Genomic DNA, 12,895 nt, shown 5'->3' on the forward strand with positions numbered 1-12,895 from the left:
TGATTCTAATAAGTTTACCAGTTTATTCTGTTCCTCAGATTTTTAATTCACTTGACTTTTAGATTCACTTGTTGATAGATATGTATTTGTTGTTCATAATTTTTATCTTTCTTCTTCTTTTTCCTCTTTTTAAGGAATACCTTTCAGCATTTCATATAATGCTGGTTTGGTGGTGATGAACTCCTTTAGCTTTTTCTTATCTGTGAAGGTCTTTATCTGCCCTTCATTTCTGAATGATAACTTTGCTGGGTAGAGTAGTCTTGGCTGTAGGTTCCTGCTATTCATCACTTTGAATATTTCTTGCCACTCCCGTCTGGCCTGCATGGTTTCTGTTGAGAAATTAGCTGATAATCGTATGGGAGCTCCTTTGTAGGTAACTAACTGTTTTTCTCTTGCTGCTTGTAAGATTCTCTCTTTGTCTTTTGCCCTTGGCATTTTAATTATGATGTGTCTTGGTGTGGTCCTCTTTGGATTCCTTTTGTTTGGGGTTCTGTACGCTTCCTGGACTTGTAAGTCTATTTCTTTCATCAGGTGGGGGAAGTTTTCGTTCATTATTTCTTCAAATAGGTTTTCAGCATCTTGCTCTCTCTTTTCTTCTGGTACCCCCATAATTCTGATGTTGGTTCGCTTGAAGTTGTCCCAGAGGCTTCTTACACTATCTTCAACTTTCTGAATTCTCTTCTCTTCATGCTTCTCTGGAGGAGTGTCCTTGGCCTCTTTGTATTCCAAATCTTTGAGTTGATTCTTGCAATCCTCTAGTCTGCTTTTGGGTCTCCGTATAATATTTTTTATCTCAGTCAGTGTATGTTTAATTTCTAGTTGGTCCTCATGGAATTTATCGGCCTTTTCCATGAAATTCTTGAAAAACCTTATAACCGTGGTTTTGAACTCTATGTCCAGTCGCTTGTTCTCCTCCATTTCTTTGGTTTGTGATCTGTTTCCTTGCCTTCTCATATTCTCTGCTTCCCTAAGTTGGTAGGGTAGTTTTGTGTACTAGGTGTCCTATTGGTTCAACGGGTCAGCCTCCCAGTTACTTGAGGTGGACACTCTTGGTGTACCCTTGTGTACTGTGTGTTCCCCAGCAGGAGCTACAGCAAGGGCTAGTTTTCTCCTCCTTTGCTTGGCAGTTTTGGAGCAGTCTGACTGGAGCTGCAGTTGGTTAAGCTGCCACAGAACAGGCCATTTATATGTAAAAGCCGCTGTGTGGAGCCTGGGCGGGTTTGTAGGATGTGCGGGGCGGGGCCTCAGGGCGGGGCGGGGTCTCAGGGCGTCACTAGGCTGGGGCGTGGCCAACAGCGATGGCTGCCGTCAGCCGTCTCTGCCTTTCCCGTTTCCAAGTCCCTGCGCCCCACGGCCCAGCGCAGTAAACAATGATTGCTGGGCGCACCACCGCAAAAAAGTCACTCTCACTTTCCGACCTGATGGCCGAGAGTCCAGCTTCTCCCTGTAGGTGTCTGGGTCCCCCGAGTGTCCCCAGAAACTGGATTTCAGAGTGATCGGGAGCTTGTCTCCCTGCGGGTTGAAGAAAAGCCGCGCACCCAGCCGCCCGCCGCCGGCCCGATTCGCGTGCCTCCGTACCTCAGCTTTTCAGTGATTGTGCTCCTTTCTGTTCTTAGTTGTCAGTCTTCCACTCAGCCAGCTTTCCCTTGGTTCTGGGTGGTAGACGTTTTTGTCTTTTAGTTGTGTTTTTGAAATTGTTGTGTGAGGCAGCAGATTAGTTGTTTAACTATGCCGCCATCTTGGTTCCTCCCAAACGGTATTCTTCGAAAAACAAGTTTTAATTCAGTCAATAAGCACACACTATTCAAATTTTTATCAGGGTGACAACAGTACCCTCAATTTTGGTTTTAAAAGTATAGGCAGAAAAACATTTATTGGGATTTAGCAATGACTTTTTCTTAACAACCTGCAAAAAATCATTAATATTAGAAAGATATTTTTTCTTCATCTTATATTTTATTGCCTACTTTTATAAAAGAAGGAAATAAACTGGCATGGGTTTTTATGAGTACAAAAAGAAAACCATTTTGATAAGGAGTGGCTATTTTCTGAATCTCTATTTGTATTACAGACTGAAATTAATGAGAATAGAACACATTAACACTAAAAAACATTCAGAGTATAGTATTCAAATACCAATTTCAGGTGACCACTTATGAGCTGAAACAATGGCATTCTTACCTCCTATCGTGAGCCTCCCTGTGAACTGAGGCACATACCTGAATTTAAAGATAAAATACCCTCTCTACGGGAAAATGAGACGCTAAAAAGAATAATTTTTAAAAAACCCTGGGAGGTGGAAAAGATAAGCCATTTCCCTAATGATGAGACATACCCAGGAAGGAAAGTTTCACTATTTTGAATTCGTGTCAAACATTTAAAGGCATGCTGAAAGCCCTCACCTTCAGGGTTATCAGCTTGTGGTGCAGTATGCCCCTTCACAGACGATCCCTTTAAAACACAGCCCTACAGTCTTTGGCACATTAAAAAATTTTCTCTGATTTTCCACCTGGTGAATCTTTTTTTTCTAGTGGTTCTTGTGTCATTAGTTACCTCTCCATTCTGCCTTCAAATTATTCTTTGGATTCTGTACAAATTATTTTCAAAGTGGCTGTGAGAGAGATGCTTTATGAATGTCTGAAAAGCCTGTGCATGCATCTGTCTGCCCGGCTTCCACTAGCCTGACCCGGCCTGGGAGCCACCCTCCTCCCCCAGCAGCCACAGGGAAGCGCTGCCCGGGACCTCCCTGAGCACCGTGGAGCCCCAGTGTTGCTCGGCTGAGTGGTCCAGTCCGAACAGCTCTTGCCCATGGGCTGCAGTGGAGAGCTCTTAGTCCCCAAGTTCAAAGCTGTAGCCCGGATGGCGGCCTGAGGATACATGTTTTGATGACCTCAGAGGGATGCGTGCCTCACTGTAAGGGAAAAAGTGTCTAGGAAAGTCGGTTGTGAAGCAAAACTCCATAAATAAATTTCTATCCCTCTTCCCAATCATCTTTATCCCTCTTCCCAATAATTCCGTGTATAAAATCAGAGAAACAGTATCAGCAAGAAGAAAAATAACCTCACTGCTTTATATGTTTATAGCTCTCTTTGTTGCCAAGAGGATTTAAAGTGATTTGTAAGGATACGTAAAACTGTAACAGGAGGTGCATTTAAAAGTGAAGAAGGATCTAAAAACAACCACCCAAGGGTGAGGGATAAAACAGAGCCAGGAACAGGGCTTTTTAAAAAGTCTAAAATAATGACCTCTGCTCAGGGAGGGTCACACTTTGGCTCTAAACTATCTGGTAGCCGTCTATCAGCTAATGGCATCACCCCAAAAACTCAATTTGCTTATGAGCATTTGGGAAGGAGGTGGAAGAGGTCAGGGTGAGGGTGGAAAATACAGGGGAGTCTGGCCAACTCCTTTTCATTTGGCTTCCTGTGGGAGCAGATATTAACATATCTGGAATAGAAAACATCTTAAACAGTGTGTCCTTAAAGCAATCTTCCTCAAATATTGTTCTTCTGAGACAAGGTGCCCGTAACTACTACTGGAAGGCTTTGGATTCAGAATCGAGGTGGGCTTGGCTTGCCAGGAACAGAACCTTAAAGCTGTACAAAGCTGCTTAGTGCCTCTCCTCCTTCAGAGTCAGACAGCTGAAGAGACTGATCTATTCATTGCTGTCTCCATTTGTTCACTTCCCCCTCACTCCTCAAACCATTCTAATCTGGCTCGCACCCCCACCCCCATCCCCACCCCTCCACTGAAGCTGATCCTGCGAAGGTCTGCAAAGCATTTTTAGTTCATATTTCACTTGAGTCTCAGCAGCATTTGGAGTTGACTGCTCTCTCCTTAAAATACTGTGTCCTTAGTTTTCCCAATGCCCCACTTCCTGGTCCTCTCCCTCTCCCCTGATCATTCTCTCCACCTGTGCTCTGTCTGCTTCTCCTTTGCTGCCTGACCCTTCAGTGGTGGTGTTCCTTGGGCTTTCTCTTCTCGTGCTGGAAAGAACTCAAGATCTGACAGAGGCCATAAAAACGTTGCTATGATACAGGCCAGCAAAAAACATTCCTAACCTTCCGTTTACCGTAGTGTAGAATTTCAAGAAGTTCTGGCTAAGTGAACAATGACAGTGGTCGATATGGTGGGGTGCTGTCTTGCTCAACCTCTGTTTCAAGCTCTTCCTGGTACCTTTCTTTTACTGAAGACTTGGGAGAGCGAGGAGCTGTTTTCCTGATGTCCCTTGCAGCTAGAGCCTTCAAATACGATTCAGGCTTCATCAATCAGAAGTCCTCCTGTGAAATTTGGAACTGAGGTGGGGAGAGAAGCAGCAGTGCTTGAGTCCTCCTTTTAGTTGGCGTGAGGATTTAGCAGGCATTACGTGGAGCCAACAAGTCTGGTGGGGGCTCCCTGATGCCTGGACTGCGGTTAAGGTAGCATGTTCATAAAATGCAGTGATCTGGATGGCAGCCTCCTGATTCCCAGCAGTTCCCCGAGTGGGCCTATTAGGAAACAATTGTCTAAGGCTTACAAATAGAGATTACATGCCATTGTTCAGGGAGGTTCTGAGTATTGTCTAGTGGAATGCTCAGGAACTGTCAGATTCTAATGGATGTGCTGCATCTATTAACAAGTTGAGTTTAGCATTCCTGATTGTATGTATTTATATACAATATATACACATGTGTGTATATACGTACATGTATACATACTTACAATCTGAACCAGATATAACATCCTCTAGGTTCCCTCATTAGTTAATGCACTAAATTAAAATCTTTGACTCACATCATATTTGCGTGAGAATCACTTTAACATTTGGTATTCTAGCAGCCAACTCTACAGAGTTGCTCCAACAGGCTCCATATAAATCTGTTCTCCCAGCCCTTCCAGTGATTTTGTAAGGACCTACTTCCTTATGTTAAACCTGCACCCTGACTGATACAAGGGCTAAAAATTGTTTACAATTTTCTAGATAGTATTAAACACTTTACACAGATGATCTCACTTAATCTTCCTAACAACTCTGTGAGGTTGGCAACATAATCTCCGTGTACAGATGAGGCTCTGAATTTATGGAACTTGCCCACGATGACCAGTTAAGAAAGGGTAGCTGGATTCATATCCAAGCAGAATGATCTTAGAGGCCACTTTCATGACCACTGTGCCAACATCTAATTTCTTTCCACTTCATAAATAAAGCGTAAAGAAGAGTGGATCTGTCACCTTGCTGGTCTGGAAACTGGTGTGTGGCAGAGAAGGTAGAGCTTTCGGTCATGCCTTCTTCCCTTCTTCTCTGCACCCCGGCCTTTGGACTCAGTTGCTGGTTCTCAGAATCCTGGGCATAACTCCTGCCTGGAGGTAGCTCTTCTAGACTCTCCCAGCGCAGGTTCATGACATGCCATTTCCCACTGTAGCTGAGAAGTAGCTCTGCCAAGACCCAGAGGTATTCCTAGTGGAATTGCACTACAAATATGTGACTTTGATTAAGGGTCACAGAGTTTGCAAAACAGGGTGCCCACCCACACAGGCAAAGGCAGAGAACAGTTACACTGTAATAACTGCTATTAAGGACCTACTGTGTGTCAGACATTGCCTTAGGCAATTCACACACATTCTCTTTAATCCTTTCAATAATGCAGTGAAGTATTATCCCCATTTTAAAGATGAGGAATCTGGTCTCAGGTTAGTGATGGGTGTCCTGTGATTCCCTTGATAATCACTGAAGTCTTTACTTATTGTGGGCTATTCCCTGACAGAAATTTTAGACATCATATCCAAATACCATTAAATGCTTATCTTGATAAAGAAGTATATGGTATTATTTGCCCACATGTAACTGAACAAGAAAACTTGCTAAAGAACGTAGAATAGCAAAAATATTATGTACTACTCTTCCATTATTAATGCGAGCTTAAAAGCTTGAAATGGGCAGGCAACTCAGTATTTTCTGGCATGCACCGCGCTAGCCTTTATTCCTTAGCTGACTGTTTCTACTGTCTGCCTTCTCGCTCCGCTGCAGAGATGTCCAAAAGGACTGTGCCGCCCCACTTCAGTCCCAGGAAATAGAACTGCTATGAATTATTAATAGTGGCTTTCTAGTGCTTTAATTTCCCCTCTTTGTTTCAGAGGAGAATATTAGTTAGATGGAATTTTTATATCGCCTCCGGAGCTTACTACATTTTGTAGGAGACACTAACCGACTTGCATTATAGAAAAGACAGTCTTATGTTGATTTCCACTTCTACATGTGATGGATTCCCCACACAGTCCACTCCCTGATAGCCTTGCTCAGTGATGGGCTAATAGGGCAATTGAGCTCTTCAGAGCCTTTGGGATTCCCCAGAGGTGCTCGGGGTACAGCTGGGGGAGATTCTGCACCCCACCTCCCAACCGTTCCTTTACTTCAGAGAAGCAATTCACTTCCACTATAAACATTAAGCTTTTGTGCAAGATTATGTTGGAAGAAAGGATTCTTCTCTTTAAAAAGCTTAAAAATCCTGAGTTAATACAACAAATACAATCTTAGGTACTTGTACATCTTTGGGATAATAGGAAAAGTGTCTAAGGATTTGCATTTGATAACCACAATATGTCTGAGCATATACAACCACCCGGGCACTGAACTTGACTGAGCAGGCAGCATGTCACGTGACCGGGTCTGCGGGCCGGACTGGGCCTCCTCTGGTGGTGTAATACTCACTCTGAACTCTGGGTGAAGTCATTATCATGCTTGTTTATATAATGAGTAAACTGACATGCACAAATACAGTAAAATTTGGGGGCTGGCAAAAATAAGTGAACCGATCTTATGAATAAACTTGGTTCACATTCTTATATTCAGGTTGTTAGGTCAGATCTGTAGGCCTCCAACTTCCTTTAAGAAGATGAATCTGTGTTATTTCAGAGAGGATTGTCATGAGTAAATTATCATTTTTTGTAATAAGAGCAACTATTTCTTGACCTTACAAAGAATGTAAAAAACACACACACAGAGAAGGCTTTTGTTTCCTATGAGGTGAGATCAGAGTTAAAAGGTCGTGCTCAGGGTTCCTTTCTGGCTGTGGACTGTGTAGGACCCTAGAAACGTTCCTGTCTTCCATGTCTGGCAGCTACAGATGGGAAGAAGGCAGGGAGGACAATATTCATTCACTTAATAGTGAATAAGACTCCAACCCTGCCTTAGAAGTTGTATTCTAATGTGGAGTGGGCACGTCGTGAATACATACACATAGCAATTATAGAATGTGATAATGCCCATGATGCACACAACAGGTTGAGGGTGGGTCCTTTTAGACGGGGGCTGTCTAAGAAAGGCCTCTGGGAGGCAGAAGCCTAAGTGCATTTTAGAAGGCCGCAGCTGGCCTCTGCCGACTGCCAAGGCCATAAATGAGTGGCACTTACTGCACTTGATAGCTAAATGTGTGCCATCTGCACCAAAGAATTAAAATGCTGTGGGCGCCCTGAGGGGCCAATATAGTTGGTGACTGCCTGAATAGGAACAGAAAAACACGGCACAGTTAATTTACTAAGTGCGTACATTTTTCCTTCATTTATCAGCACTGTGTTTTATTCATTTCTTTCATGCAAAGATGGCCTGAAGGACTTAAAAGTAATATATGCAAGATCTGTCCTTCAGCATGCACTCCAATATTATTTTCACAACTGTGGAGAATCCTCATCACACATGCAAGAAATGCATCTATAATGAAAGCCCTTCTTACGTTATCACTGTACAAGTGGTAAAGGAATAAAATAGACTTTCTAAAAATTGGTTTAATTTTCAAAATCTACACATAACATTTAAAATATGTTAAAGGGAGAACATGGTTATCAAGTAATATGACTTCTGTCAATAGAATTTTCCAACTTCCATTGCTATTCTTTCATTTTTATTAGTTGAGCTTTCTTATTTTTTGTTCTATTAAAGCCAGTCAGTGGATCGTGTTTCTTAAATAAAAATATCTGAAAGATATATGCAGACAAAGCAGATTAAGATTTACAGTAGAAATACTAGACCTCATTCTCTTCCGAGCAAATGTAATTCACCCATCTATCCAACCATCCATTCAATATTTATTGAGTCCACTAGACCTATAGGTAGAAAGAACATGCTGGAGCCAGAGGTGCATTACGGCCCTGCGGGCTGACCCCAGGCTGGGTGAATGCTGCTAATGTTCTTTCTCTGCATAGTCACTGTGGCAATTTTCCGGGAGGCACATGAATAGCCAACATGTGGTTAGATGGCCTAAAATAAAGGGCAATCTGAAATTATACACTCAATGTGATGCCAACGGACTGGCAGGATGAATTCAGGAAAAATATAAAAAGCGGTTTACCTGGGAACCCCAAAGAAAAAAACTTATATTGCCAGGGAAGTTCAGTAAGACATCTGTTTACATATAAGAGATCACTAGTTTACCTATGTACCAGTTTAAGAACATGATGATTAAGAAGCATCTTGTTCAAAACAGCAAGAAAAATAGAATATGTCTAAGCATAAACTTAATAAGAAATATATAGGAACTGAATTAAGCAAAGCACAAAATCTAAATAAAGACCATTTAAAAGTTTTACATTTTTTAATTAGTTAATGTTATCAGTAGTCTTCCTATGTTTATTGGTTTCCTGTCATGCTTGAATTAGAATTTGCATTCTAAGATTTGAAAAATTCAATAGTGTTTTCTTTAAAACGTGGCTCAAATGCCTTTGCTATCACAGAGATGTCCCTGACCAGAAGTTAGCCCCCCACTTCCCCTCTCCCTTTATATAAAGATCACATTGCACATTACATCCTGCCTTATTTTCAGTTATTTTCAGTATTCTCCAAAGTCTTCTAGTAGATTGTAAGTAACCGAGGGAAGAAACCCCACTTTGAATATCTGTGTATGTATCCAGTGTCTAGAATATGCCTTGCATCCAGTGCTACTTAAATATTTATGTAATTGAATTAACTGGTACTGTTTGACTGTGTATATATCCAGTCCTCACTAATTAGATATAAATCTATTGAAAATGTGTGACTAGTTATTTTTTGTTCAGAAGAACTGTTTTGCCCTCTCTAGACCTGCGCCACGCCCATTAAGAGCAGCACATGAGACTGGGGTCCTAGGGCTGGTGACCAGAATACCTGAGTGAGTGGGCAGGTCAGGCAGAGGGGTTCCTAGCACCAGGGGTGGCAAGTGTGGAGCCATAGCACCAAGTGGCATGAGCACATGCACACAAACACACACAGTGGAGCTGAACCACCTAACAGCATGACCATTCTGCCCCCAGTAGTGGCATAGATTCCGCTGTGGTCATAGATCTGACTGGTGAAGTTTTGATGATGTCAAAGACCAGCTGCATATAGGTAGGTAGACAGGCTCTCAACTAGTTAAATACATTGAGTTATTAGCTCAGATGGATTAGTCCATTGCAGCTCCTATGCCCTCTATCCATTACTGGTTCCATTTCCTCTCTCCATTCTCTCTTGAGCCCATTCAAATAGGCTTTCAACCCACCAAAACTGCTCTGGTCAAGGCTATCAGTGACCTCTGGGTTGCTAAATGCAATGGTCAATTATCAGTCCTCATCTTACTTGACCTGCAAGCAGCATTGACCTACCTCTCGCTTCACTGTTCCCAGAGGCTTCATTTGACTCTCAGGACACGATGCTCTCCCAGCTTTTCTCCTACCTCACTGGATGGTTCTTCCTGAGCTCTTAGCACTGGGTATACCTAAGGTGCAGTCCTCGGACTGCTTCCCTTTTCTACTTATATTCATTTTCTTGGCGATCCCATCCAATCTTACGGCTTTCAATTCTATTTGCAGACAAATTCCAAATTTTATCTTCTCCAGCCAGACTCATCGATCCAACTGCATACTCAACAACTCAGATGTCTAATAGACATCTCAGACTCCCATTCCAAAACTGAACTTCCACTCTTTCCCCAAATCTGCTCTTCTCACAGCCTCTCCATTTCAGGAGATGACAACCATTCAACTATTTTTTTCAAACAACCCTAATGCCATGGGTGGACTAAAGGAAATAGAATATGTAAAGACCTTAGCATACTGCTGAGCAGTCAGTGCACAATAAATGTTAGCTTCTGTTATTTCTGACTTTTCTTTTCTAGAAGGTTTCAAGGAGATTTGACTTGTAAAATTGAAGTTATCAGCTCCTTTTCATAATAACTAAATTTTATTCTTAAACACATGCAATTTCCATTTTAAGATTTCAATGAAATGAAATGAAGAAAGTAAAATGTGCTATTGTGCTCATGGCTTAGCTTCTGAAAAAGAAGAAAAGTCACCTTTCCCAGTAAAACTGTCACAAATAAGAACCACAGAAAATGTTACATAGCACAATGGCAATTTGAAGCATTAGAAATCTTCTCTTACCTAGCAGTAATTTTCAGCTAATCAGACAACTTGAGCCTAGAAAATAATTTAAATTCAAGGTTATATGAGATGTTAATATGCTATTCACAGCTGTACACAACTCTAGTTTCACAACCTGAAAGAATTTTGGGGATATGAGGAAAGTCATGGAATGTTTTTACAATAGCTGGGATAAGTGGCCTCATATTATTAACCCGCAGTCCCACTTACTCTGTCATCCCAACTAATTATTAAGAATTTACTAGAAACTTTCTACCTATTAACAGTAGTATCTGAGTTATCAAGTACATTAAAATAAGCCTTAATTATATACGAAGCATCTTGGGTAAGTACACAAGGCATAAATTAGACACATGGATATCACTAATTTCACAACATTTAACTTGGCCCTTTAATACATATGGTTTGCTAATACATATGGTAAGAGATAGTTTTTGGATAATAAACAATGTTCATCTAATTTTAATGTTCATGGAAAATCACATTTTTTCTTTTATCCATTCTCCTATCTTCCTCCACTTTCCTCCTCTCCCTCCTGTATATTATCTATCTATATCTATCTATATCTATATCTATATCTATCTATCTATCTATCTATCTATATATATATATTTATATACTAGTATGTTACCTACCATGTGCTGGGTAATGAGAAAAAAATACTTTATCTCTTGTGTATAGCTCAACGGCTAGGTAGTAATGGCCTTGGATGTTTTATGAGGGGGGAAATAACCTCAATGTGAAATCTCAGTAGTTGACTGTGCTTAATTTGTTATTTGTCCATATTTAATTATATATTAAACTCTATAGTATTCTGATATTATAAATTTTTCAAAATTTTATAATTTTAGAAAATATAAATTTTACATTACTTTTACTAAGTTACTTTTGCATATAAACTCCCATTGTGGGATCATTGTAGCTAGTCTATATATACTTTACATGCTAATTTTTATTTGTTTGTTTTTTGTAGGAAGTCCTGGCTGAGCAAGGTTGGAAGTCCTAGTTCTCGCATTGACCGCACGGACTTTTCTAACGAGAAAACCATCTCTAAACTTGAATATTCTAATTTTAGTATTCGATACTAATAGAAATGAAATGTATAGACTACATAATAGACACTATATATTCTTATGTATTAGGGCAATAGTAGCAGAGTAGTAAAAGGAACTTTGATCTGAAAGCTATATTATACAGATTACTAAAAATGTCTGACACTGAAATAGCTTTACTCAACTATGTTTTTCACAAGCAAAAATTAGTATCTAAAATAAAAATGTCATTATAAAATATTTAATATGAATTTTTAATTTAAACTTGTCTCACGAAAACTAATTCTAATGAATGTTATAGCTTACATGTTATTTGGCTAGGCTAGACATAATAAAGTTAACCATTTAAAAAGTATTTTTCAGTACTGTTATCTGATTTGAATTCTGAAAACCTTCCAAATAATAACTGTTAGTAAAGTTGCGTAATTTTAATTACTCAAGAAGAACCAGTAGTTAGATATAAACGTATATGATGATTAGTATAACCCCAAAATAGTATCAAGAAAGAGTTAAATTTTTAAGTTCTGATTGAGAACATGGTTCATTACTTGGGTTGGCGCTCCTTAATGCATTCTGTGAACTACTTTGTTCTGTAGAGTGAACAGATGAGCGGTGGCAACTGACTGAGAACCCACAATTTCGGTATAGCAAGCAGCAAGATTTGTATCAACAACCCTCCATGATGGATATCCCTTACCCAGAAGAACAACTGAGAGTCTCAATAAATCATTCTATCCCCCAAATTTAGCCTATCATTTGGGGATTTTCACATGTAAATGATTTTTAAGCAACCAAAGTATTTGAAGGGGAAGTTTCATTTCTATACTACAGAATTACACTAGGAAGACCTTTAACTCAAAATACTGGATAATTTCAGATGTCGTAGGTATATACTTGTATAGATCCTTCAGTGACTTCCAACGTTTTAAAACAATGAAATCCTTCATTCAAAAGAAATTTCCCTGGCATTTAATTTGTAAAGAAGGTGAAAAGACACAACCGGCTTGATTGAAACGGGGCTAGGGCACCCTGGAACACGGCACATTTGGTCTCACTTTCCCTCCTGCATCTTGTCCTCCTTGGGAATCCAGGTTAGAAACCATCATCCTGTCTATGGAAGAAATGTCCACTGCTGCACTCCATGGCTCAGAGAAAGAATGTGGGCCCCTCTCCTATGCCTGCTGCAAGGTCAGAATTGAGAAAAGGGGATGAAGGGTGGGCTGGCATTGTTCACCTGAAAGTTTAACTCTGATGGTAACATTGATATCAAATATACATGACAACACATTAGGGAATGACAAAGATATTTTTAAAACTTTGCAAATACACGTAAAGAAATAAAGAACTTTCCTGTTACTTTAACACCATCATCACGTTAAGTGTTCTGTGTGTCACATATTATACAGCAGAATCTATTGTGATACTCAGTTGAGTTTTGCTCTCCTGGTGTTACCCACTCCTGGTTCAAGGAAGGTGGA

General features: G+C 40.3%; 1 protein-coding gene across 12 annotated transcripts in view; it reads left to right on the plus strand.

Annotated features, from left to right (window-relative positions):
* The window catches only part of ACYP2 (acylphosphatase 2), a 174,716-nt gene extending 162,310 nt beyond the window's left edge, over nt 1-12,406 (plus strand). For 11 of the 12 annotated variants that reach the window (XM_054728201.1, XM_054728202.1, XM_054728206.1 and 8 more), the window contains one exon: nt 11,339-12,004. In XM_054728201.1, coding sequence (XP_054584176.1) covers nt 11,339-11,453 — 115 coding nt within the window. In that variant the 3' untranslated portion in view covers nt 11,454-12,004. The other variant, XM_054728205.1, reaches the window with a different exon arrangement.
* The last annotated feature ends 489 nt before the right edge of the window (nt 12,407-12,895 follow it).

Source organism: Eptesicus fuscus, chromosome 16 (genome assembly GCF_027574615.1).
Source record: "Eptesicus fuscus isolate TK198812 chromosome 16, DD_ASM_mEF_20220401, whole genome shotgun sequence".
Lineage (NCBI taxonomy): Eukaryota > Metazoa > Chordata > Mammalia > Chiroptera > Vespertilionidae > Eptesicus > Eptesicus fuscus.